General features: G+C 55.6%; 2 protein-coding genes and 1 non-coding gene across 10 annotated transcripts; 2 read left to right on the top strand and 1 right to left on the bottom strand.

The window, feature by feature from the left end:
- Positions 1 to 7046: 7046 nt before the first annotated feature.
- Positions 7047 to 13689, top strand: LOC129626519 (uncharacterized). 8 transcript variants are annotated; one of them, XR_008701985.1, is made up of 3 exons: positions 7047 to 7182; positions 11993 to 12104; positions 12757 to 13093. XR_008701985.1 is itself a non-coding variant. In XM_055545629.1 (3 exons), exons 1-3 carry the CDS (start codon positions 10400 to 10402, stop codon positions 12764 to 12766), a joined length of 609 nt encoding a protein of 202 aa, XP_055401604.1. In that variant the 5' UTR covers positions 7974 to 10399; the 3' UTR covers positions 12767 to 13689. The 8 variants fall into 8 exon arrangements, 2 of the variants coding, with proteins under 2 accessions (XP_055401604.1, XP_055401605.1); XR_008701987.1 differs by lacking the exon at positions 7047 to 7182 and adding an exon at positions 7276 to 7313; XM_055545629.1 differs by lacking the exon at positions 7047 to 7182 and adding an exon at positions 7974 to 10830 and having other exon boundaries at positions 11993 to 12160; positions 12757 to 13689.
- On the bottom strand, positions 7705 to 7776 carry TRNAC-ACA (transfer RNA cysteine (anticodon ACA)). The gene has a single exon. It is a non-coding gene; the product is annotated as a tRNA-Cys (tRNA).
- Positions 13690 to 15173: 1484 nt separating the features above from the next.
- LOC129626516 (DNA topoisomerase I, mitochondrial-like) lies at positions 15174 to 24637 on the top strand. The gene is given in 15 exon segments (XM_055545621.1): positions 15174 to 15317; positions 16103 to 16241; positions 17419 to 17448; positions 17451 to 17586; positions 18492 to 18638; positions 18906 to 18979; positions 18982 to 19046; positions 19248 to 19424; positions 21114 to 21147; positions 21150 to 21181; positions 21400 to 21565; positions 21978 to 22105; positions 22529 to 22623; positions 24006 to 24155; positions 24538 to 24637. Coding segments are annotated over 15 exon segments (1602 nt in total). The 5' UTR covers positions 15174 to 15188.
- The last annotated feature ends 437 nt before the right edge of the window (positions 24638 to 25074 follow it).

A 25074-nucleotide genomic window follows, 5' to 3' on the forward strand; every position in this document is an offset into this window, starting at 1 on the left:
TTCCAAAGACTCATTCCTTTGCGACCTGATCCAGAAAGACTCAGTTTCTGGGTGGAGGTAACTCTGACGTCACAACTGAACACCCTGTTGTCAGGCTGTCTGGGATGCAATTTATGAAATGTGTTTGCCACCTCCCACTCAGTCAACTGACAACAAGGCTCTTATGCCAAATCCTGGACCACCTAGACGTAGCTTCCCTCGAAAATATATATCATCAGAAAATATGCATCATTTATTTACCAAGCAAAAAAGGGGCATAATTCAGTGGAACCAAAGCTTCCTTCTCCCTGAAAACCTGTTTCTATTTTCCACGTATGACTAATTTTTAATCTCAGTGACTGAGCGGTAATGCCATTGTCACTGATGCTGACAATGGGGTTTTTAAGAAGCATATGATAGATGTCGCCTTCATGGTATCCTTTTTTGGTTATCGCTCCTGTGGCGTTCAGAATAAAATGAGTTCAGCCTCCGTGAGGCTCTAGCAAATCCAGGCGCAATTGTAGATTAGATGCCATCTTTATGCAAAACTTGCACCGCACACACTTGGCTGGCAGCGAGAGGTCATAGAGACGACGGAAGACTTCCGTCTGGCCATTATTCACCAAAGCAGGAAAACAGCTATTTACCTAACACCCATTTGTTAAGAGAGTAGGAAAATGGAATCTTTAATAATATCAAACAAAGGCACCAGGAGTTATAAAACAACAACCAAATTGTAAAATAAGGAGCATGTTTGTAACGGCCTCCTCTGTTTTCACCTAAGGTATGTTTTTAGGTGGTTTACCTGTGATGGGGTTTTAGGGTCACAGGACACCCCACCCATGCAGACATGAAACCTGGAGCCCTGAGTGCCATCCTCAACTCCTCTCGTCCCCAGCTCCATCACCCTGAGCTGGCCGACCTCACCGCTGTCTCCCAAGGGACCAGGCACAGTGTTGCCCACAGGAGTCCCTGCCCCGCAAGCTGTCTTGCCCACTGAGGTCCATTCAACGCTCTAAATGCAATGGGAGGGGGTGGTTATCTTCCCTAACCTGACAGCACCTCGCCAACCCGGTGTCTGCACCATCACATCCACGCCCACCAGCCCTTCCCCAAACCCAGCCTGCAGGTGCATACGCACGTTCACACACATGTGTTCACACTCACACACACTTGGGCAAAGACCTCCTATGAGGCCTTGGCCCTGGGCTGCTCCTTGTTGCCCCCACTGTCCTGGTCCAGCGAGCGCGTGGCGAGTGGGGCCTGGAGGGGGACTTTCCTTCTGGTCCCCCTTCTGTGCACGAGCCTGCAGGGCCCTGAGCCCGAGAGGCTGCGCTGGGAATGGGCCTGGGCCGCTGCTCGGGGCACATCCTCTGGGGCAGGGGAGCGCCCTGGACCTGAGTCTCCGCCTTCGCCCCTGGGTCGTCCAGGTCGTGGAGCCACCCGCAGCATTCCTGAGTTCTCAGCTGCCTTCTTTCTCTTTGTTGCCTACTGACATTCATCTTGTAACAAACACCCCGAGTTAACAGCATTTTTTTCCTTTTCCTTTTGGCCAGTGCCTCTAAGGCCGTAAGTACTCACTCAGAATTGGCAAACGGTCTATTTCCAGTGGAGTTATGCTTGCCTTCAAGATGGTCAATTGTGATGTTTAAAAATATAAAGATTATGACACGTAAAACACAGGGAAATGCTCAGGACTTGTTAACTGAAACTCTGCCTAGAGACCGTTTCCCTGGTAATGGCGTCAGGACACCGAGAACCTGCTGGCGCGCCTGTCAGTCCCGGGGGAGATTCAGAGAGGCGTCCTGAGCAGTGGGCCTTGCTGTTCTCTTGGCTGTGGGTGGACGTGATTTAGCTCTTGCTGTGTTTTAGAGGTAGACGCGGCCAGTGGGACCACCGGCCACAGGTATGACGGACAATAGGCTGCCCCTGCATGTGGGCCCAGGCTCACCTCCTCACCGACTGACCTGCTGCCCACCTGGGCTCCTCTGTGAGGCATCTCAACTTTGTTTTCTAACAGTTGGAGACAGACAATTACAGATAAAGAAGCCATGATGGGAGATGGTCCAGTATCCGGTTTGAAGCCTTTCTTGGTGAAGGATAAGGTTGCCCTCAGGAGGTCGCTAAGAGTCAGACACGACTGAACGACTTCACTTTCACTTTTCACTTTCATGCACTGGAGAAGGAAATGGCAACGCACTCCAGTGTTCTTGCCTGGAGAATCCCAGGGATGGGGGAGCCTGGTGGGCTGCCATCTATGGGGTCGCACAGAGTCGGACACGACTGAAGCGACTTAGCAGCAGCAGGAGGTAACTGAATGCTTCTGGGCAGAAGTGGCCTTTGCTCAGTGAATTGTGATTTTTGTTAATGAGCTGGCTCAGCTCTTGAAACAGCCTAGTCTAACTGACCCGATCCCTGGACTAACGGAAAATAGGATGGGAGCAGCCTGTGCACACACACGAGGCCCAGGTGGTACCAAGCAAGGAGACTGTCGGGCTGGGGAGGGAGACGGAGGGGCAAGCCTGTCACTCTCCTGTGAAGTTTGTGTTTCTTCCAGCCGGAGTCATCATTTCAGTGTTGGCTTTGCATTTCCTCCCTTGGGATTCACGTTACATTTTTTTTTTTTTCATTAAAAGAAGAGGGAGAATACTGACCAGATGAACCTAGAAAACCCAAAGAAACAGAAAGTGAAGGAGCCAAGTCAAAAAATCAGGAGATGTGGGAAAGACCAGTTTTGAATCGTTCATTTGCTGTTATATGTTCCATTTTTAAGCTTACAGTCTTCAGTAAGTTATATTCTTTTTTTTTTTAAACCCACAAGCCTTTCTTCATTTCCATGTCATCTTGATAGGTTTTAAAATATGCACTTCGTGTTCTTGTGAAGTACCTTGATTTCTAATTTCAGAAGGCTGCCTTCTGCGTTGTGCCTGGCCCTTGGGATCGGGCCTGGTGGGGGGTTGTCGGTTATTCCTCCTGAGAGCCCTTTGGCGTGGCTGCCACCTGCTTACTGAGTTCTAAGGAAGTCGCTGGCCAGGGGTGTCTCAGTGGCCTGGATCTGACTCGCTCACTTCCTGAGGATCATGTTTGGTCTTTCCAGGGGCCACCTGTAGGACACACTGGCGGTGGTCGCTTCTCCTGAAAGAAGAAAATACCCTCTCCATTTCCAAAGACACTGGGTAAGCTTTGTTCTGTGTCCCTTTCCTCCGTGCAGGAGGTGAGGATATGGTGGGAGGGGCAGTAACGTCACCTCTGTCCTGAGCCTGGCCTTGGCAGTGGACTTGGGGCCTGCCCTCCCTGCTTTTAATCCAGTCTTCGCTTTCACTTGGCGGAGGCTGAGAATGCAGTAGAACCACAGAGTGACCGGTAACGAGCTGCCGCAGGGAAGCAGTCTCCTGCTTGTTCTGTGAGAGCCCACACGTCAGGCCACCGACCTGAAGACCGGCCCTCTCAGTTGCCCTTGATCCTCCTTTTCATGGTTTTCCTTTTAAATAAAGAATCTTGTCAGAAATAATTGTAAACAAGCTAACAATCAATGTTACCCAATTCTGTTTCAAAGAACAGAACCAAAAACAGTTAAAAAGGCATGAGGCATACAGTTGCCACTGACCTTTCTTTACATCCTATTTTCTGCCACTTTCTTGTCTCAGACGCGAGTGTAAATAGCTCCCTTTGTCTAGTAAAACCAAGAAAAAAACCTGATGGAAAAAACCAGGGTAGGTTTTGCTTTTGGAAACTTTGGTGCTGGAAACAATTGCGTGGCTTGATGACAGGATTTGTGTTTCAGTTCATGGTGAAAGGAGTCTAAGCTTTGAAATCAGGCAGTTCGAGCTCTGTTGTTCTAATCGTATTTCCAGTTTGGAATGAAGCGCCTGGCCTCCAAGTACAGAAGTAGTTGGCTTGAATCCTGTCATGTCTGCTGGGCTGGGGTGGGGGTGGGCTGCTCCCTCTCTGGCTGCTGTTGCTGCCTCGCGCCCCCTGCCCTCTTTCCCTCCCTCTGTTCCTGGCTCTCCGGCTCACTGGGAGCCCTGGGCGCACTCTGAGCAGGCTCTGCAGCCCACGCACCTCCACGTTGTGGTATGGCATCACAAGTGGCCACCTGCTGCTGAAGTTTTAGGGACCTGCTTGTCTGGGCAGACATAAAGGCACAGCCCCGTGCTGTGGGCAGAGGCAGGGTTTCTTCCGTGCCTGGTGTTCTCTTCCAGCTTTCCTTTTTCTCTCCTGGAAAATGTCAGAAAATTTCAGAAACTTTCCTTTTGTGTTTGTTTTTATCGTGATAACACTCATTTAATGTAAAATTCATTTTAACCATTTCAGAGTGTAAAATCCAGCGGCACTAGGTACATTCACAGTCTTGGGCAACCATCAGCACTAACTCCAGAATTTTTTCATCACTTCAAAGGGAAACCCCACACTGCTCTTTTCCCTCTTCGCCCAGCCCTGGACAACCTCTAATCGGCCTTTTGTTTCTATGGACTTCCTTATTCCGAGTATTTTGTACAAGTGGGCCATACTGTATTTGTCCTTTTGTGTCTGGCTTTTTTCACTTAATGTATTTTCGAGATTTATCCACAGTGTAGCCTGTGTATCAGTACTTCATTTTTATGGCTGAAAATATTTTTCTGTTTGAACATACTGCCTTTTGAGTATCCAGTCATCTGCTGGTGGGTGTTTTGGGTTGTTCCCACCTCTGAGCTGTTGTAAATGCTGCTGTGACCACACATGCAGTGCTTTGAACGCCTCAAGCACAGTTGCTGGGTCTCGTGGGAGTTGTTTGCCTGGCTCAGGAGCTGCCATGCTGTTTCCCAGGTGACCGCACAGTTTAACATCCCACCAGCAACATACGAGGAGCTTGAGTTCTCCATATCCCTGCCAATGATCGTTATTTTCCATCTTTTTTGTGGTAGCCATTCTTTTTGTTGTTCTTCAGTCACTAAATCGTGTCCGACTCTGTGCAGCCTCATGGACTGCCGCATGCCAGGCTTCCCTGTCCTTCACCGTCTCCTGGAGTAGCCATCCTTGTGGGTGTGGGCTGTTTTGGGTGGTCAGTCAGCTGGTAGTGGGATGGCTGTACCTCCCAGCCTCGTCCCTGGTCCCCGCAGGGCCTGCTCTGTGGGGGTGTTTGCATGGCGGCTGAGGGGGTGCCCTGCCTCTGCCCATTATATCTGATCACTCTGTTTAGTTTGGGTTTTGTTCCTGAAGGTGCCGCCTAGAGGTTACTCTTGAAGGATCGCTCTTCTAAGCTTACGATTCCCCGGCAGTCAGTATTGACCAGGCAGAGGTGGGCCCGGTGAGGGGCAAGGCTGGCCCCACCAGCTGCTCCTTCTGCAGCCCCAGCAGGTCTCCTGTTGGCATGCCAGGGGTGTTCGCAGCTTCCAGAGGCTTGTCCGTGTCAGACTGCCATTGTGCTCATTCAGCCCCCCACCCGCAGGTGTGAATATGCTCGTAGTTCCAAGCACATTGTGAAAAACAGAGAAAAGTCCACTGAAAAGACTGGAGACTCTGTACTCCCTGTTATTTTGAATCTTTCCTCTGTTTTCAAAGTGGTGGGCTTTCTAAGTGAGCAGTGAATCTATGTGTTTATGTCTAGTTTTGTATTCTGGATCTGCAGAGATCAGCAAGCCAGTGAAGAAAAATATCGTGAAAAGCTGTCCAGGAAAAAAGGCCAGGTGACATCTTCAGGTGTTACATCATGATCAGCTTTCTAAGTAATCATGCTTGGGTGTTCAGTCTTGCAAGTATAGGAAGACAGCGGGGACTTCGCTGAAGGTCCAGTGGTTAGGACTCTGTGGTTCCACTTCAGGGGGGCACAGCTTCCGTCTGTGGTGTGTGGTCTTCTGCAGTGTGGCCAGAAAGTAGAAGACAGTGAGTGACCTCACTGTCTGACTTGCCCGCCTTGCTAATAGGAATGTCTATGAGATGAGTCTGTGGAGCCTGGGTGCCCTCTGCTCTCGTGGTTGGTGGACGGGGTGGTGCGCCGCCCTGAGCCCACTCCTGATGAGGAACACCAGGGCTGAGACACACGCCATCTGCTGAGCTTGCTTCAAGGGCAGCGGGGACACGGCCTGGGTGGGGTGCCCTCTGCTGGCAGCCCTATGGGGAAGGGCAGGCATCAGCGGGCAGCGCGGCCCACTCTGTGGGCTCTCTCCTGCGCAAGGTTCTGAGGCGATGACAAAGCCCTGGGAGCTAGAGGAAGATGGCCCTTGGTACTCTCCGGGTGTCCTCTGAAGACGGGGCTCTGCAGAGCACGGCCAGCGGCCAGGATGAGAAGGTCCTGCGGCCTCGCTCCCTGGGAGAAGAAGATGAGGAGCGAGTGGACACAAGCAGGGAAAGGATGGGGCGAAAGTGGAAAGCAAATGGAAGGAAAATAAAAGGAGAAAATCGGAAGAGAAAAGGCGGAAAGGGCTTGAGGAACGAGGAGCCGGGGCTGGCAGCAGCGGGGAGAGAAGGCGCGCGGGTGGCCTCAGCAGGGGGTCGGGGGCGCGGGCGGGTGACGGGGACACGGGCGCCAGGCGCTGCTGGGCAGACGCGCGGACGGGGGCCAGAGGACTGTCCCCTGCGGGGACGCTGGCCGATACCGACAGTGGGGTAGAGTTGGTGGGGAGCAAGCGGCTGCTGGGTGAGATCAAGCCGGGGAAAGACGGGGGCTGGAGAGGTTAAAGAAGAGGATGAAACGATGGGGTGCTGGCAGCGAGGCCGCATCAGAGAGTGTAGTTTCCAGAAAAGACAGAAGAAGGAAAGAGAACACAGGTGGGGCAGGGGCCCCGGAAGGAGAGGAAGGGAGATGCGGGGGTGCAGAGCTGGGGGGCTCCTCTGAGCGCGGACGCCGCCCGCCGGGGGAGGACACGCAGGAGCAGAAGCGACAGAAGCGTCGGCGTGGCCTGGAGAGAGGCAGCGAGGAGAAGCCAGTCGGGGCGACGTGCGGAGGCAGCAGCAAGAACAGGCCCAGGGAGGCCACCGCAGGGCGGGGACAGGAGGAGCAGGCAGGTGGAGATGGTACCCCCGCCCCGCGCCCCGCCCCCTGACCCGCCCCGCCCCGCCGCGCCGCGCCCCGCCCCGCCCCGCCGTCGGTCACCGCCCCCAACCTGTCACGACGCGGGAGCCCCAGTGCCCCCAGCGCCTCCAGGCCTCTTTCAGGCTCTTGAGAGCCGGAAGGAAGAGGTCACGCTGTCAGTGCTGGCCTTTTCTGCCAGCTGTACGCCTGTGGTGGGTACCCCAGAATGCTGTAGTGGGGGCCGGAGAGCTTTGACGTGTAGGTCTCACGTGATGCTGGTGAGAACCGGCCCCCATGAAGCGTTTGTTCTGTGTCTGCATTGCTTTTATCCAGTCCTGATGAGGTCGGTACTATCTCCACTTTTCAGATGAGGACACCAAGGTACAGAGAGGTTAAGTAACTTGTTCGTGGTCACGCAGCCACTGAGCAGAGGAGCAGACGTAGGACTGTCAACCATTACCTGAGCTGTCCCACCTGTGGCCGCCCGCCGCAAGTGGCTGTGAGCATCCGTGATGTAGCTGGCCCCAGCGGAGACTTGGTGATTTCAATAGTAGGAAGAAGAATGTGAACTCACTATTTTTTTATGTTTATTATACGTTATGTGTGTGTGAAGTCGCTCAGTCGTGTCTGACTCTTTGCAACCCCATGGACTGTAGCCTACCAGGCTCCTCCGTCCATGGGATTTTCCAGGCAAGAGTACTGGAGTGGGTTGCAATTTCCTTCGCCAGAGGATCTTCCCCACCCAGGGATCGAACCCGGGTCTCCTGCATTGTAGGCAGATGCTTTACCGTCTGAGCCACCAGGGAAGTCATTATACGTTATAGTGACAATACTTAAGATATTTTGGTTGAAATTAACTATATTATAAAAAATCAAATCGGTTTCTAAACGATTTAAAATCCGTGTGTGGCTTGTGTCACATTTCTACTGGGCAGTTTCATGCCTTGTGAAGTGGGGCTGCTGGTCTTGGGGTGAGTATCTGCTGCATCCAACGGAGTGATTCTGGGAAGTTAAGATTTTCTGAGTCTTGTTTCCCTTGTGTTGGAAACAGGGTTACTGTTTGTGGAATTGCTACTGTGAAGGGACAGGTGAAGGCTTATGACGTGGGTGGGTGTTTGCTTTGCATTTCCCTGGTGGGTAGGGATGTTGAGCATCTCGCATGCTTATTGACCATTTGTGTCTCTTTGGAGAAGTATCTGGTTGTTTTTGCCTCTGATTTTAGCTGGGCTGTTTATCTTTTTCTGGTTGAGATGTAAGAGTTTTTTTTATATATTCTGAACACTAATCAGTGACATGATTTGCAAACTTTTTCTCCCTTTCTGTGGATTCTCTTCTTATTTTATTGATGGTGTCCTTTGAAGCACAGAAGTTTTTAAATTTTGAGTTCACTTTAGCTGTCTTATCTTTGTTTGCTTTTAAACATTTAAAAACCATTAACTAATCCAGGGTTATGAAGGTTCACAACCTGTTCCCCCCCCCCCTTAGGGTTTTATAGTTTTAGCTCTAGGTCTTTAATCCATTTTAACTTGCAAGGATTGTGTCTTCCTTCAGTAGCACTTGTTGAAAAGACTGTTCTTTTCCTATTGGATGGTCTTGGGACTCTGTAGAAAATCAACTGGCCACAGGCGTATGGGTTTATTTTTGATTCTCAGTTCTACTGCATTGATCTGTATGTTTATTTTTATGCCAGCACCATGCTGCCTTAATTACTGATGCTTTATTGTAAATTTTTAAATTGGAATGTAAGTCCTCTAACTTTGTTCTTCTCTTTCAAGTTTGTTTTGGCTATTCTGGTTAGCTTGTATTTCTACATGAATTTCAGGATTGGTTGCCAATTTCTGCAAAGAAGTCAATCTTTTGATGGGGGATTAGGTTTTATCTGTGGATCACTTTGGGGAATATTAACATCTTAGCAAAATGAAGTCTTCCGGTCCACAAATATGATGGGTTTACTTACATCTTCTTTAATTTCTTTCGGTATGTTTTATAGTTTAAAATGTACAAATCTTTTACCTATTTGGTTAAATTTACTTCTGGGCATTTTCCTTTTTTTGTGTTACTGTAAATAAAGTTGTTTAGTAATTTTCTTCTTAAGTTATTCACTACAGGTATAAAGAAAGAAAATTGATTTTCATGTATTGATCTTGTACCTCATAACTTTGTTGAATTAACTTACTAGCTCTAATAGCTTTTTTTTGTAGAATCTTATTGGTTTTCTATACACAAGATCCTGCCACCTGCAAATAAAGACAGTTTACTTATTCCTCTCAAACTTTGATATATTTTAGTCACTTTCCTGCGTGTGTGCTCTGGCCAGAGCCTCCAGGACTGTGTTGAATAGCAGGTCTGGTTCTGATCTTGGGGCCGAGGCACCTTGGAGTGTCACATAGCTGTGGGGCATTTGGCTGCTCTCAGGTGGAGGTTCCCTCCGACCTAGTTTCTTGAATTTTTTTTTTTTTTAACTTTTATCATGAAAAGGTGATGGACTTTTTGTCAGATGTTTTTTCTGCTTCCTTTTAGATTTCTTACAGTTCTTGTCTTGCCACATTTCCATTTACAGAATTGCAGTCTGGATTTGAAAACACAGTGGCTTCAGGATTCTGAAGGTGCAACATGTACTTGATTTTAGAAAGATTGTAAGAGAAATATGCAAGGCCTCTAAGCACACCTGGCAGAAGGTGGCCTTAAGGAGCACCAGCTGCTGCTGTCCTAGTGTGTGTTCAGTCATCGGTGCGTGGCTCATTCCAAAATTGGGGTGACCCCCACCATGGCCACCTGGGTGCTGAGAACCAGCCCTTGCAGCTGTGCAGCTCTGCACCAGTGTCCGTGGGGACTGAGGGACTGGTGGCAGGGGTGGGGTTACTAGGGATGTGGGGGTAGGCTTGTCTCTGTGGAAGCCTGGCTGCCCCTTGGGCAGGGGCACTGGCAGGCGTGCCTGAGCCTGCTGCGTGTGTTCTGGGTGCATGCTGACAACTGTGCGTGTCCACCTCCCACAGTCCCTAAGCCCCGTCTTACAGATGCAGGAGGTTGACATGGTTGACAAGTGGTGGATCTCTGCCCTGTACTGGCAGCTCTCTGGACCGGGCGGCCCCAGAGGGCTTGTCGCTGGACCGTCCTGCCCAGGGCGGGAGCGGGGGTCAAATCCAGGGACAGTGGTGCAGGAGGGCGGGCTCAGGAGCACGGGGTGACAGCGAGGGGCTGGTCCGCAGTGTGGGGCCGCGCGGGGCCGCCTGGGAGGTGGCGCTGGTGTTTGCACGGTGCCCTGACCCAGCTTCACCTGTAGGGCCCTCCGACAGCATGGAGGTGCCCCTCCTCCATGTCTGGCCAGGTGTGCAGGCGAGCGTGTGATTACGAAGGACCTACCAGGTGCCCTCGGGAGCTGAGGGGCACGGGCTGAAGCCCTGCCCCTGGGTGTTCCTGCGGCCCCTAATGAGTGCGGCCCCTTGCTGCTCCCAGGCCGCCGTGGGGAGGAGCTGCGCGCGGGCCGCGGGGCCGCGTGCGCATTCTGCGGCTGTCAGCCACGGTCTGGGGACGGAGGGGTCGGCGGGACGGCTTGAATCCAGGGCCTGTCCGCAGCGTCGGGAGGCTGTCCAGAGAGCTCAGGGCGGAGGAGCAAGGCGGGGACAAGGGATCGCGTGGGGGCCGCATTTCCCTGCCTGGGCCCTCCGTGGGGCCCGGGAAGACGCCCCGCGGAGGAAGAACGCCTCCCAGGGCCAGGCCGCCCTGTGCTCGGCCGGCGCGGCTTCCGCCGCGGGGGCGGGCCGGGGCTTTTGCACGCGGGCCCTGAAGAGCAGGGTGCGTCCCGAAGTCCCCCAAGGGCTTCAGCCCTGGCAGAGAGGGTCGGCCGCCGAGCCGGTGAGGTGAGCGAAAACCACGGGCAAAGGCGCAGGGAGGCCAAGTCGCGGCTCCTCCCAGACCCCGGACCTCTGCTGCTGGGCGGGGCTGGAGCGCAGCGGAGGGCGCGCGTGGTCCTGGGTTCCCCGGAAGGTGACCTTACGCTGCAGGTGCAGCGCGTGATGTTTCCGGACGTGCCTGGTGGGGGTGCAGCCCCCACTTCTCACCCCTGCTCCCCAGGGGCCCCCATTTGGCGGTTTCTTCCTCCGTTCGGCTTTGGTAAGATCTGTTGCTCATATAGCTGTGCGTGGCCTCAGCACCGTAGTGTGGTTTTGAACCTGATGGGTGTGCTCTGACACGGGCCTCTCGTCGCACCGGACTCCCAGTTTCTTGGTTTCCAGGAGCTTCAGTCCATTCATTCTGATCGTGGGCACATAAGGTGCGATCAGTCCCCCTAGTGGCCGTTGTGCTCGGGGCTGAGGCTTCCTTCTGCCCGCGGTGCTCCCGGGCTTTTTCCTGGGGGATGTGGGCAGAGGCCCTGTGGTCACACGTGGGGGTGAGTTGTGAGGGGGTGTGGAGTAGAGGGAGGGCGGTGGGCTTCTCCTCTGCTTGAAATGCCACCTTTCCAGAGAGCAGGGTGGGTTCACACCTGCATGGCGCTGCGCTCAGGAGCTCCTGTTGGAGCTCTGTTAGCCTAGTGCTTCCGGGGCAGTGTCTCACTGAGTGTGATCCACGTGGCCCTGCTCTGCCTCAAGTGCTGTCAGCACATTCCCACCGCAGCCAGTAAAGAGTCTGCCTCTGGGCGCTCGGGCCCTGCTGGGGGTGGGGAGGGAGCGTCCGGGGAACAGAGGGGTGAGGCCCGAGTGTGAAGCTTGGCAGGGTTGTAGTGGTCCTTTCGCTGGAGCACCCTCAGTAGATGCATTCCAAGAAAAAGCTTCGAATTGCGGTTGTCAACTTTGCGCAAGTGGGTTGGACTAGCCCCCGGGACTCCTCCCTCTGGGCCTGGGAGATGCGGTGGGTTGTTTAACGAGGGGAGTGGCCTGAGGCCGGGCAGGGTCCATCCCGGCGCCCCGCCCCCAGCAGGGAGACCTGGCCCCTCGCCTGATTCAGTCGGGGGTGGAGTCTACGGGGCTGCGAGGAGGGCCTGTGCGCAGTGTGAGTGTGCGAACGTTCTCGCGTGTCCTCCAGGCGGGAAGAGGAGAAGAGCCCGGGCGGCGTGAAGTGGACACAGCTGGAGCACAGAGGCCCGTGGTTCGCGGCCCCCTACGAGCCCCTTCCTGAGGGAGGTCCTTCTACGACGGTGAGGACCGCCCCGGCGGCTCAAGTGGCCGTGGGTAGGGCCGCCTTCAGCATCCGGTAACTGGCCACCTAGGCCTGCTCTGTAGGTGGCTCTCCCACCTGGATCCGAGCTGACCCGTGCACCTGGAGCCAGGCCAGGCCACTGCCAAGTCTGTGGTTCACACTTGGTCGCCGGCAGGCTGTCCCTGCTCCTGCAAGGCGCCGCCCCGGGGAGGCCTCTGCTCTTTCGCTGGGGATCTTGCAACACTTGCCTGCTTGGGGGCCTGGTGACCCCGTGGTGACCCCTGGGTTCCTGCTGGGTTGCAGGAACCTGTCCCTGGGGGGATGCTCAGCCAGCACACACACACAGCCACATCTTTTCCTTGACCCCTGCAACGCCGTTGATGTAGGTTTCGGTTTAGAATCTGTTTTCCCGAGCTAGACTAGGTTCCATGGCTGTCAGAACCAGCTCTGCCCCTTAAGGGCACCTGGGCAGCCCAGCCGTGGGGAGGGGGATGCTAGCAGGGCAGTAACTGAGCCCCTTGGGCCTTGGCAGCTCATCTGGTTCTGTCTTCTTCACCTTTTCCTCAGAAGCTAGTTTGGGGAAGAACTGTGTTCTTTTATCCTGACCACCTTCTTCTTACTATCAAACTAATGTGTATTTATTTTTCCAGTGTTCTGTGATAAAGGTTCTCAAATGTACAACAGCGGAGAGAACTCCGTAGTGAAGGCCCTCCCCGCACTGGCCTTCACGCTCCTGAGCTGGACCCTCTTCTCCACCGAGCTGTTCCTAGTGCCGGCGCTTGGAGTAAAATGTTGGAAGTCACTGGGCAAATGGGAAGGTGTTTAAAGGTTGCAGCTGCTACAGTTAATCACACATCTGTTCTGAAGCCTTAACTTTAGTTTTGCTTCTGTTAAGTGGTGATGTGCATCCTCACACTGCAGGTGTTGTTGATCTGGAAATTTCGGCGTGAACGTAGCAGCAAAGTAAATCATTCAGTTCAGTTCAGTTGCTCAGTCGTGTCCGACTCTTTGCGACACCATGAATCAAAGCACGCCAGGCCTCCCTGTCCATCACCAACTCCCGGAGTTCACCCAGACTCACGTCCATCGAGTCAGTGATGCCATCCAGCCATCTCATCCTCTGTCGTCCCCTTCTCCTCCTGCCCTCAATCCCTCCCAGCATCAGGGTCTTTTCTAGTAAGTCAACTCTTCGCATGAGGTGGCCAAAGGACTGGAGTTTCAGCTTTAGCATCATTCCTTCCAAAGAACACCCAGGGCTGATCTCCTTTAGGATTGACTGGTTGGACCTCCTTGCAGTCCAAGGGACTCTCAAGAGTCTTCTCCAACACCACAGTTCAAAAGCATCAAGTCTTCGGCGCTCAGCTTTCTTCACAGTCTAATTCTCACATCCATACATGACCACTGGAAAAACCATAGCCTTGACTAGACAGACCTTTGGTGGCAAAGTAATGTCTCTGCTTTTGAATATGCTGTCTAGGTTGGTCATAACTTTCCTTCCAAGGAGTAAGCATCTTTTAATTTCATGGCTGCAATCACCATCTGCAGTGATTTTGGAGCCCCCAAAAATAAAGTCTGACACTGTTTCCACTGTTTCCCCATCTATTTCCCATGAAGGGATGGGACCAGATGCCATGATCTTAGTTTTCTGAATGTTGAGCTTTAACTCAACTTTTTCACTCTCCATGTTCACTTTCATCAAGAGGCTTTTGAGTTCCTCTTCACTTTCTGCCATAGGGGTGGTGTCATCTGCATATCTGAGGTTATTGATATTTCTCCCAGCAATCTTGATTCTAGCTTGTGCTTCTTCCAGCCCAGCGTTTCTCATGATGTACTCTGCATATAAGTTAAATAAGCAGGGTGACAATATACAGCCTTGATGTACTCCTTTTCCTATTTGGAACCAGTCTGTTCCATGTCCAGTTCTAACTTGTGCTTCCTGACCTGTATACAGGTTTCTCAAGAGGCAGGTCAGGTGGTCTGGTATTCCCATCTTTTTCAGAATTTTCCACAGTTTATTGTCAGCCACACAGTCAAAGGCTTTGGCATCGTCAATAAAGCAGAAATAGATGTTTTTCTGGAACTCTCTTGCTTTTTCCATGATCCAGCGGATGTTGGAAATTTGATCTCTGGTTCCTCTGCCTTTTCTAAAACCAGCTTGAACATCTGGAAGTTCACAGTTCACGTATTGCTGAAGCCTGGCTTGGAGAATTTTGAGCATTACTTTACTAGCGTGTGAGATGAGTGCAATTGTGTGGTAGTTTGAGCATTCTTTGGCATTGCCTTTCTTTGGGATTGGAATGAAAACCGACCTTTTCCAGTCTTGTGGCCACTGCTGAGTTTTCCAAATTTGCTGGCATATTGAGTGCAGCCCTTTCACAGCATCATCTTTCAGGATTTGAAATAGCTCAACTGGAATTCCATCACCTCCACTAGTTTTGTTCATAGTGATGCTTTCTAAGGCCCACTTGACTTCACATTCCAGGATGTCTGGCTCTAGGTGAGTGATCACACCATCATGATTATCTGGGTTGTGAAGCTCTTTTTTGTACAGTTCTCCTGTGTATTCTTGCCACCTCTTCTTAATATCTTCTGCTTCTGTTAGGTCCATGCCATTTCTGTCCTTTATCGAGCCCATCTTTGCATGAAATGTTCCCTGGGTATCTCTAATTTTCTTGAAGAGATCGCTAGTCTTTCCCATTCTGTTGTTTTCCTCTATTTCTTTGCATTGATCGCTGAGGAAGGCTTTCTCATCTCTCCTTGCTATTCTTTGGAACTCTGCATTCAGATGCTTATATCTTTCCTTTTCTCCTCTGCTTTTCGCTTCTCAGTGAATCATTAAAGCAGGACAAATGTAGCACCTGTGGCTGCCTTCTGCCGGGGCCCGGCACATGCTCCAGGATGCTCAGGTGTGGTCATCTTCTTAAATTGAGCGTGTGCTTCGGAATTTAAAAAATCAGAGCTCCTTGGTCTTGGCGAGTTTATAACCTGATACGGCACAATGTGTGTAACAAAGAGTGATTTAAAGCGTAGGACGTTGTGCGCAGCAGGGTGAGGGCCAGCCCCCTGCATCTACGTATCTTCCATGTCTGCAGGGAAGCCCTTAATGCTGAGCTTAGCAGCAGAGGAGGTTGCTACGTTTTATGGGAAAATGTTGGATCATGAGTATACAAAAAAAGTCTTCCAAAACAACTTCTTCAGTGACTGGCGGAAGGTACGCCTCGGGCTGTCAGACGCTGGCCCGCCTTCCCCTCTCTGCTGCCCCTTCAGGAGCAGGCAGAGCCAGGCTTGGGAAGGGGAGGTTGTGGGGGGGCCGGAGGGGCATTTTCTGCCCCCTGGGAAACTCTTTGAAGGCGAGGTGCTGGGTGGGTGTGTGCACACCTGCACCCGCCCTGGCTTTGCCTGTGGACTGTGCGCCCAGGCCCTTCTGGCTGCTCCAGGCCAGGCCCTAGGGCCACTTGTGTGCCTTTTCTGGCTGCTGGGCACCTGGGTGCTTCACAGGGCGCTCTGGGGCCGTGCATCCCCTTCTCCACAGGTACCTAGGGGATGGCTGGGCCATGGGCTGTGTGTGTGTGTGTGTGTGTGTGTGTGTGTGGCTGAATTAGGGGCTGCCAAGCACGTGCGTGTTCCCACCACTTGTGGGGTGGCAGGCCGCCTACATTCATAGTGAGTGAAGAGCCCATTAGTGCCGTGCAGTCCACACGGTAGCTGGTGGGGACCATTCTTTGGATGCAGCCACATGGCCCAACTCAGGGCCACTGGGAGGAAGCTCTGGCACCTCAGCTCACTGCCTACACGCCTGGGCAGCTACCTGAAGGGGCTCTCTTGGGGGACAGTTGCAGAGGCTGCTGGTCAGGGTGGCCTTGGTGTCTGTTCCTCCTGCTTCTGGGACATCACCATTCCCTGTGGAGTGGGACCCCCGCCGCAGAGGAGGAGGGTCCCCGCCGCCTGTGTGACCCTTGCCTGCGTTAGATGATGGGAGTGTATGGTTTCATGTAGGAAATGACAGCAGAAGAGAGGAAGGTCATCAAGCACCTGGACAGGTGTGACTTCACGGAGATCCACAGACACTCTGTGGACAAGGCTGCTTCCCAGAAGGCCCTGTCCAGGGAGGAGAAGCAGGTCAGGCTGCCCCAGGGCTCAGTCTGGCTTGGGCTTCTGGGGTCTCGTGTGGGAGGCAGCTGGTGGTGCAGAAAACGACCCCATTTCTCACAAAAACTGCTCCTGAGGGATTTTTCTAGATGAGCCCCAAGAGAGAGTGGTGAAGGGGACTTGGATTCTGCTCTGTTATTCTCAGCTGATTTTGAGTTATGTGCCCCTAACCTGGACGTATTTAAGAAGTGCTGTGTCTACCTGGAGCACGTGGAGCAGCGACCTTGCCATAAGGACCAGTGGGCCCATACTTCCCGCTCGTGGTGACAGTGGACCGCCGTGGCCGCGCCCTGTGCTGGGCCTGCTGCCTCGCTGGGCTGCCCAGGCTGCTGCAGCAGTGAAGGGGCTCTGACCAGTCCTGCTCACGTGGCAAGCGTCCTGTCTCTTCACCACTAAAGCCGACATGGTGTTTTATTAATGCAGAAGCTCAAAGAAGAGGAGGAAACTAGTACAGCCACTATGGAGAACAGTGTGGAGATTCCTTAAAAAACTGGAAATAGAACTGCCTTATGATCCAGCAATCCCACTGCTGGGCATACACACTGAGGAAACCAGAATTGAAAGAGACATGTGTACCCCAATGTTCATCGCAGCACTGTTTATAATAGCCAGGACATGGAAGCAACCTAGATGTCCATCAGCAGATGAATGGATAAGAAAGCTGTGGTACATATACACAATGGAGTATTACTCAGCCATTAAAAAGAATACATTTGAATCAGTTCTAATGAGGTGGATGAAACTGGAGCCTATTATACAGAGTGAAGTAAGCCAGAAAGAAAAACACCAATACAGTATACTAATGCATATATATGGAATTTAGAAAGATGGTAACAATAACCCTGTGCACGAGACAGCAAAAGAGACACTGATGTATAGAACAGTCTTATGGACTCTGTGGGAGAGGGAGAGGGTGGGAAGATTTGGGAGAATGGCATTGAAACATGTAAAATATCATGTATGAAACGAGTTGCCAGTCCAGGTTCGATGCATGATACTGGATGCTTGGGGCTAGTACACTGGGACAACCCAGAGGGATGGTGTGGGGAGGGAGGAGGGAGGAGGGTTCAGGATGGGGAACACATGTATACCTGTGGCGGATTCATTTTCATATTTGGCAAAACTAATACAATTTTGTAAAGTTTAAAAATAAAAAAAAAAAGAGGAGGAAAAACTTCAGCAAGAGTTTGGCTACTCTTAGATGGGCACCGCGAAAACACTGGCAGTTTCAAGACTGAGCCATGGTCAGTCCGAGGCTGGGGCGACCACCTCAAGATGAAGAGGCTGAAGAGGAGGGTCCTGCCGGAGGATGTGGTCATCAACTGCAGCAGGTGCCCGTGGCCCCACCCCTCACCTGGGAGGGGGCTTCCCTGTGGCTCAGCGGGTAAAGAATCCTCCTGCAATGCAGGAGCCCCCGCTTTGATTCCTGGGTTGGGAAGATCCTGTGGAGAAGGGATAGGCTACCCACTCCAGGATTCTTGGGCTTCCCTGGTGGCTCAGATAGTAAAGAATCCGCCTGCAAAGCAGGAGACCTGGGTTCAGTCCCTGGGTTGGGAAGATCCCCTGGAGAACAGAAAGGCTACCCACTTCAGTATCCTGGCCTGGAGAATTCCAGGGACTGAATAGTCCATGGGGTCACAAAGAGTCAGACAGGACTGAGCAACTCTCACTTTCTCACCTGGGAGGGGGCCCGACGCAGGGTGTCCCACCGTCACTCCAGGCTCTGTGGGGTGGACTGGAGGGCGCCTTCCCTGCAGAGGAACGTGTCCACAGCAGCCTGGGTGCTGTTTGCTGAACCAGCCCTCGTCACCCTGCCCCACGCTTGAGATTTTGCCCCACTGGGAGCACACGTCTATGTACTTTGAACGGTTTTCCATGGTTCAAGTGGTGACAGGCGTGCAGGAGCTCCTGTCCTTCCGCTGTGGGGGTCACAGCCGAGCTGGGCCGGCAGGTGCACACTGGGAGCCCAGGCCTGTCGGGAGTGCAGGGCCACCTGTGACCCTTGCAGCTGCCATGGCTCGCAACACATGGGGTTCACCCCTGGGGCAGCTCTGAAGGAGCCTGTCATGGGCAGGAGCTGAGGGCCAGGGGTGGTGGCACAAGGGAGCGGCTTGGGCGACGAGATGGCTCTGAGACAGACTTAGCACTGGCGGTACCCATGGCTGTTGGAGAAGAGGGCGTCTGGCTGGTGTGTCGGGGTCCTGATCGTTGGATTTGGGTCGCTCTCCTTCTGCAGGGACTCCACAGTACCTGAGCCCCCAGCCAGCCCCCAGTGGAAGGAGGTCGGGTGCGACTGCACAGTCATGTGGCTGGCAGCATGGACGGAGAACGTGCAGAACTTCATCAAGTATGTCACGCTGAACCCTGGCTCCAAGCTGAAGGTGTGCTGGGTGTGACCTTGCTTTCCCTGGCCTAGCCGGGCCACTTAGGCAGGGAGTCCCTGAGATCGTAGGCGTTAACTGGCCAGTTTTGGAATCACAGTGTGTCCAGTGGCCATTGGTCTTAAAAAATAAGAAATTTAAGTTTACGCCGTCTTTAACTGAGTTTGGAGTCTGCTTGCCTGCCCTGAGTGGAGCAGGTTAAGAGGGGGCCCAGGAGGAGAGTCAGCAGTTCCCTGTTTGAAGGGGGCTCCTTGCTCTTTTTTTGGGAGGGAGAGAGACTGGGGGAAGTACGAGGTGGCTTGGCGCTTGAAAGGGGCTGTGGGCAAGATCTGTTCCCAGTACCAACCACCTGGACGTCTCCAGAGATGAGGACAGGACAGCGCGCTGTGGTCCTTTACTTCATCGACAGGGTGCGGGTGGTCCCGAGCCTCCCCCGGGCTCCTCATGGTGCTCTGGTCGGTGGCAAAGGCTGGGTTAGATGGACGGGGGTGGACAGTGGGCCTTCTGTGTTCTGAGCCGGTGCCCTGGGCCGGGGGAGGGGCAGGCGTGTGCCCGTCTGTGCGTGTGTCCCCAAGGGCACATGCGCCATGCCCTGACGGGGGTCCGCCCAGCTGGCGCTGCAGGCCAGGAATGGGGAGGAGGGCAGCGGACTTGGTGGCTGCTGCTCCCTCCATGTGGAGCACTTCCAGCTGTACCCAGAGGTCAGCGGCTCCCTGGACGTCATGGAGTTTGACTTCCTGGGGAAGGATTCGATCCGCTCCCACAACAGAGTGCTGGTGGAGAAGCTGGTGAGTGCCTGGTGAGGGTGGTGGGCAGTGTGCTGGGGTGAGCTCGCTGCTCCGTCTGGGTGCTCTCCTCCAGCGGCCGCTAGCCTGGCCGGTCAGGCTTGGCGGCAGGGTCTGCCTTGCAGGCCAGCCCCGGCTGAGCCAGCGGAGCCTCTAGAGTCACAGAAGGCCCGCGGCCTGGATTGGGCCCCTTGCTGCTGCCGTCCTAGGGGCGAGGGCGGTGTGTGAGAGGCCGGGTCAAGCGTAGGCTGCTGGCGGGGCCGTGTGCCCTCTGCAGCTCTGCGCAGGGTCCTTCCCAGCTCCCCTGATGTCTGGAGGCGCCCGTCCACCTGGACTCGAGGCTGCGTCACCGCAGCATCTGCTCCGGCATCACCACGTCTGTCTCCTTACGTGAGGACAGGGCCCTGGGGGTTTAGGGCCCACCCCACCCCACCCCACTGTGACTTTGTCTTAACTAAGTGCACCTGCAGAGACCCTGTTTCCCAAAACCTCACATTCTGGGGTTCTGAGAAGCACGTGAATTTTGAGGGGACATTGCTCAGTCCGACACACACACTTTTCCCAGCACATCTGGGAAACGTCTTGCGGTTGTTGGGCATGTGGCTGGGTGTGGTCACTGGCAGTGTCTCCGGGGTCCCCTCTGTGAACGACAGGGTTCAGGGGTTGAGCCTGTGGGCTCAGCGCCATGCCCCTGCTGATGGAGAGATGGGTCAAGCTGGGGGTGGTAAGTTGCTGGTGTACACACGTGTCTGAAGGGAAGTCAGAATTCCCACCCCTTCTGAAGTGGCAAGCCGTACGGCATCAACCTCCGTCTGGGTGGGCCCACATCTCAGCAAGAGCAGACCTGGCACTGACCACGCGCGCCTCACTTGTACCTTGCACGCGCCTCACGTGCAGAGGGGCAGCCCGAGCACAGAGCAGGGAATCTGGGGAGACTCTCGAGGCGACAGAGGAACGCCCCCTCAGGAGTGGGTGCCGGGCATCTGAAGTCAGCTCGGGCGTGCACCAGTGGGAAGAAAGGGAGTGCTGTCCGGGGACTGGGGCCTCGGTGACAGAAGCCGTTGCTGCTGTCGTGTCTCCACGGAGCTGCTCTGGTGAAACCGCCTTGTAAACCGGTCTGGAGGCTGGAGTCGGGCTGTGAGCGGTGAGGCCCTTCCTGGTGGCGAGGCCCTTCCCGGCGGCCATACCTTCATGCATATACAAGGGGCAGAGGGCGAGGGCTGGGCCCTCTGCTCAGGCACTGACCGGGTCGGGGGACATGGGCCGTCCTGGTCACTCGGGAGCTTGCTGCTGGGTGTCCAGCTCCGTGGGACACACGCAGTGCGGGGCTGGCTGGAGACACAGGAGGAGGGTGTTCACACTCGCTCAGAAGGATGGGGAGGGAAACGGGGGTGCAGGGGATGGGGCCATGGGGCCGTGGACGTCCCTGGGCGCCCTGCGTCGTCAGATGAGTGTGACTGTGGATGTGGGGCCGCCTGTGGACGTGCGGGGACAGGGGTGGCGCCAGCCTGGCTAGGGCAGCCGTGACACACGGCACGTGACCCCACATGGCTCTGCCTGCTCCGGGAGAAGCTGGGACCCGTCACGCAGACGTCCATCTGGGGCCCTCGTTTGACTCTGCTCATCCTCAGGAAGCTCCTTCCTGCCTGGGGACGAGGGCGCCTCCGTAACGGTGTCTTTCCTCCGCTGCAGGTGTACAGGAACCTGCAGCTGTTCATGGACAACAAAGGCCCCGGGACAAGCTCTTTGACAGGCTGACTGTAAGTGGTGCCGATGGGGTGACCCAACGGCTGGTCTGACAAGGGGGGTGAGCGTGAGAACTGGCCGGCACCTTCTCTTGCACACAAAGGCCGAGAGCCCTCCATGTCACTGGCGGCTCCATCCCACCCGGGAGCCGGGGGCAGGGCCTGGGAGGAGCGCTGTGAGACTGTCCCCAAGGAAGCCACGTGCTGAGCCCCACCCTCCCTGCCACCTTCAGACTGCCAGCCTGAACAGGCACCTGCAGGACCCGATGGATGGCCTGACGGCCAGGGTGTTTTGGACCTACAACGCCAGCATCATGCGCAAGCGCTGCCCCGAGGAGAGCGGCTGTCTGTGTGGGGACAGGGTGCCTGCTCGTGCGCTGGTGCCTGGCTGCTGGGCTGGTATGAGAGCCATGTGGTCAGTGGCCGGGGTGGAGTGTAGCTCGCTTAGCCCGAGGGAATGGGTCAGGGGCCCCAGATGGAGCCCCCCTAGGCCCCCTGCCTGGTCTCCTGTCCGCTGCCCTGGCGAGTCGGGCTTGAGGCACCCCCCAGCTCCGCATGGCCCCCTGGGGTGTGGGAACCCTCTTCCTGCTGCCTCCGCCCCTGCTGCCCCACCGTCCAAGTGCTCTGGCATCTCTGGGCCCCTCATCCCAACTCTCGTGGAGGTGGGGTCTGTCGAGGCCCCTGCCGTGAGGCCTTGGGCCCAGGTCCTTCTCCTGAGTCCCGCCTGCAAGGCCCTCGCGGGGGGTGGGCTTCCTGGGCACACGCATACTTGGGCGGTCCTGGCTGCTACTTCCTGACCCCCGTTTTCCAGCTGAAGACAGCATAGCTGCCAAACTTCTGTCTTACAACCGAGCAAACCGGGCTGTTGCCTTTCTCTGCAACCATCAGTGCACAACGCCCAAGACCTTTGAGAAGTCAATGCAGATGCTTCAGTCCCAGGTGCGCGGGGGGCACCGTGGAGGGCCTCTGAGGGTGGCCGTGTAGTCCCCCATCTTCCCTGGGGCTGTATGGCCCTAGGAGGTGCTCAGGACACTCAGGGCTGCCAGTAGGGGAGAGCTGGCTCGGGGTGGGGGGAGCCAGACGCTGCCTGTGTGGCCTAGTGGTGTGGAAGGGCCTCTGGTCCAGGAAGGAGGTCAGTGGAGCAGGGGCCGGGTCTGGGGGAGCAGGCTGTGTGTCTGGGGCACCTTGGCCTCACCCTGTCCCCTGGCCACAGAGTGACTGATCAGGGCCAGTGCTCTGGCACCCTGACTGGACAGATGGGCACCCTTTCAGGGCGTGGGGCCGACAGGCTATGGACGCTGGTCTCTGGGGTGGACCAGGTGGGGCAAGAGTGGCCCCGACCGGGCCCCTGTTCCCCTGCAGATAGAGGCGAAGGAGCAGCAGGTGGCCGAGGCCAAGACAGAGCTGCAGGAGGCGCGGGCTGACCACACATCCTGAGGGGATGGCAGGTCCCAGAGGTGAGTGTCTGGAGGGCCCAGCCCACCTGAGTCGGGCTGAACCTTCTTTTCCCTTCCCAGTTCTGTGGTTGTCTTTTCTGGTCATACTTGGTGATTTAGCACACACTACACTTGTGCCCAGAGGTAGAGCAGCCCAGAAGTGCAGGGGAGAAGCACCAGGCTGCGTGGTCCTGTCCTTCAGAGGCTCGTTCACAGGGTTCTGAGGTGCAGCCACCTCAGACAGCCCCCAGCCCTTGGCCCAGTGTTGGGGAGACACCAGTCTTGGAGGGGTTTGGGAAGTTGTCCCTTCTCTGCTGTCTGTTCGTCTGTGACCGTTTGTGAAGAGTTGCTGGAGTTAATTCTTCTTTAGCTACTCGGTAGAGTTCACCAGTGAAGGCCTCTGGGCTCGGGCCGTTCATTGTGGGCAGTTTTAAATCACTGGGTGGTGGCTTTGCCTGTGTCCCTGTTGGGTCGGTGCTTGGTATCCCCCAGGAGCCGGCCCACTCTGCTGGGCCCTGCCGCCCGTGGTTCCCGTCTGCGCCCCTGTTTCTGGTGGCGCCCCTTTTTCCCTGCCGCCGTGGTTGCTTTATAGCACGAAGGTGTCCTCAGGTGTGCACGGGCGCTTGCAGTCACAGGTTGCAAGTGAGAACGCCAGCCGTTGGGTCAGAGGGTGTTCTGTTCAGTGGAAAGCAAGGCTCTTCGGGCAGCCGCTGGCGGACTGCGTGTCTTCCATGACACTCATGTACCCGGCGCCCCTAGCCCCTCCTGCCAGTCCTCTCGGTGGCATCAGCAGCTGCCTGTTGGCCTCTGGCAGCCGCCACATAGCGTGTCTGGGCCTGCAGCCCACCCCGTCCACAGCCTGGGACAGGCGCCGTCTTGGGTCCCATGGCAGCATCTGATGGGGCTGCCTGGGCCTTGGTGGGGGTGTTCCCCATGCGCGGTCCTTCCGCTCGGGTCTGGGTGGATTGGGCCTGAGTCCCTGAGACAAGGCCTGGGGCTGAAGTGCGTGTGGGTATTGGGTGTCTGCCCCACACCATCTGCGGGGCGCCGCATGGACGGCTCAGGACGGGCCTGTGGGGCGGAGAGCTGCGTCCTGCTTCGATGCATCAGTCTTTCTCTAAGGTGCTGGGAGTAAGCGCTGAGCCTCACAGACGTTTGATCCTGTCCTCTGCCCCCTTTTCCGTGTGCTTCGTACTTCACTTCCTATGCTGTCAGGCCTGGATGGAGGGTCCCCACTCCATCCCGAGGGTGGGCGTCCCTGAGTCCCGATCCCGTGGAGCTCACCCTGGAGACGGTGGAGGGCCGTGGGGGACAGCAGGCCCTCCCCCAACACTGGGCTCACCGGGCCCTGAGCAGAGCGGGGCGCTGCCAGCGTGGGGGCCGGCCCTTCCTGCTTCTGCTAGCTCCCTGGAGAAGAGGGGGCGGCTGCTGGAGAAGCTGGAGGAGCAGCTGCTGAGAGTGAGCACGCAGGCCACCGACAAGGAGGGGAGTAAGCAGGTGGCCCTGGGCACCTCCGAGCTCATCTGCCTAGACCCCCGGATCAGCGTCACCTGGTGCATGACCTGGAGGAGGGACTGGACCCCCGAGTGGCCCCAGTTCAGTCCCCAGGGCCCTGGGGTCAGCACAGGTCTTTCCTGTGACTGGACCTGGCTGGCTGGTGTGTCTGATGCCAAACCTGGTCCTTGGTCCTCTCTGCCTGAGGGCTCTGGGCTGTGGAAGGACCCTGAGCTGCCCCACCCACAGGGGTGTGGCGGCTGCGTTGCCCGTGTGCCCCATGGGCGTTTCCCAGGTGCCGTACTCGGAGGCCACCTGGGCTGCCCCGGGGACACTGGCCCCTGTCCCTCAGCCCCTGATGGCCGTGCCAGAAGCAGGTCAGGTAGCCTGGCGCCCTGGCCTCTGTGCCCGGCCCCCGAGAACCCCCTCTCCTCTGGGCAGGGGTAAGAAGTCTGAGGTGCCTGTGGAGAAGGTCTACAAGACCCAGAGGGAGAAGCTCACCTGGGTGCTTGACATGGTGGGTGAAGACTTTGAGTTTTAAAGGAGTACCTCCCCTGCCTCGCTGGGACTGACTTTGTGGGTTTTTTTCACCATTAAAGCCTATTGGGGAGTTTTGTACAGTGAAGTATTTTCTGCATCGTCACACAGGAGGTGGCGGACGCCCGGCCCTTTGCTCTGAAGCGTCCCCCCTCCCGGCAGGTGCCCCTGGCCTGGCTGTCCCACGTGTGGCCTGTCCCCCCAACTCCCACACTCTGTCCCAGCACCGGGTAGGGACACCCCCCATCCCCTGCACCTCTTCACCTGAATGGACGGGAGGGTGGCCGAGTGCCGGCCCTGCCTGTCTCTTCCTGGTGGGTGGGTGGGTCCACGTGCCCCTGAGCGAGCAGCCGAGGTCCCCACAGCTGGAGGCACGGAGTCTGTGCCCTCAGGGCCTGGTCTCGGCAGAGTCGGGGGAGATCTGGGTCTGTGGGTCCCAGG

Source organism: Bubalus kerabau, chromosome 14 (assembly GCF_029407905.1).
Source record: "Bubalus kerabau isolate K-KA32 ecotype Philippines breed swamp buffalo chromosome 14, PCC_UOA_SB_1v2, whole genome shotgun sequence".
NCBI classification, from domain to species: domain Eukaryota; kingdom Metazoa; phylum Chordata; class Mammalia; order Artiodactyla; family Bovidae; genus Bubalus; species Bubalus kerabau.

Coding starts and splice junctions, on each gene's coding strand:
- LOC129626519 (XM_055545629.1), top strand. CDS start 10,400: ATGAGTGCGGCCCCTTGCTGCTCCCAGGCCGCCGTGGGGAGGAGCTGC. Junction 10,831..11,992: donor TCGGCCGCCGAGCCGGTGAG/GTGAGCGAAAAC, acceptor CGTGTCCTCCAG/GCGGGAAGAGGAGAAGAGCC.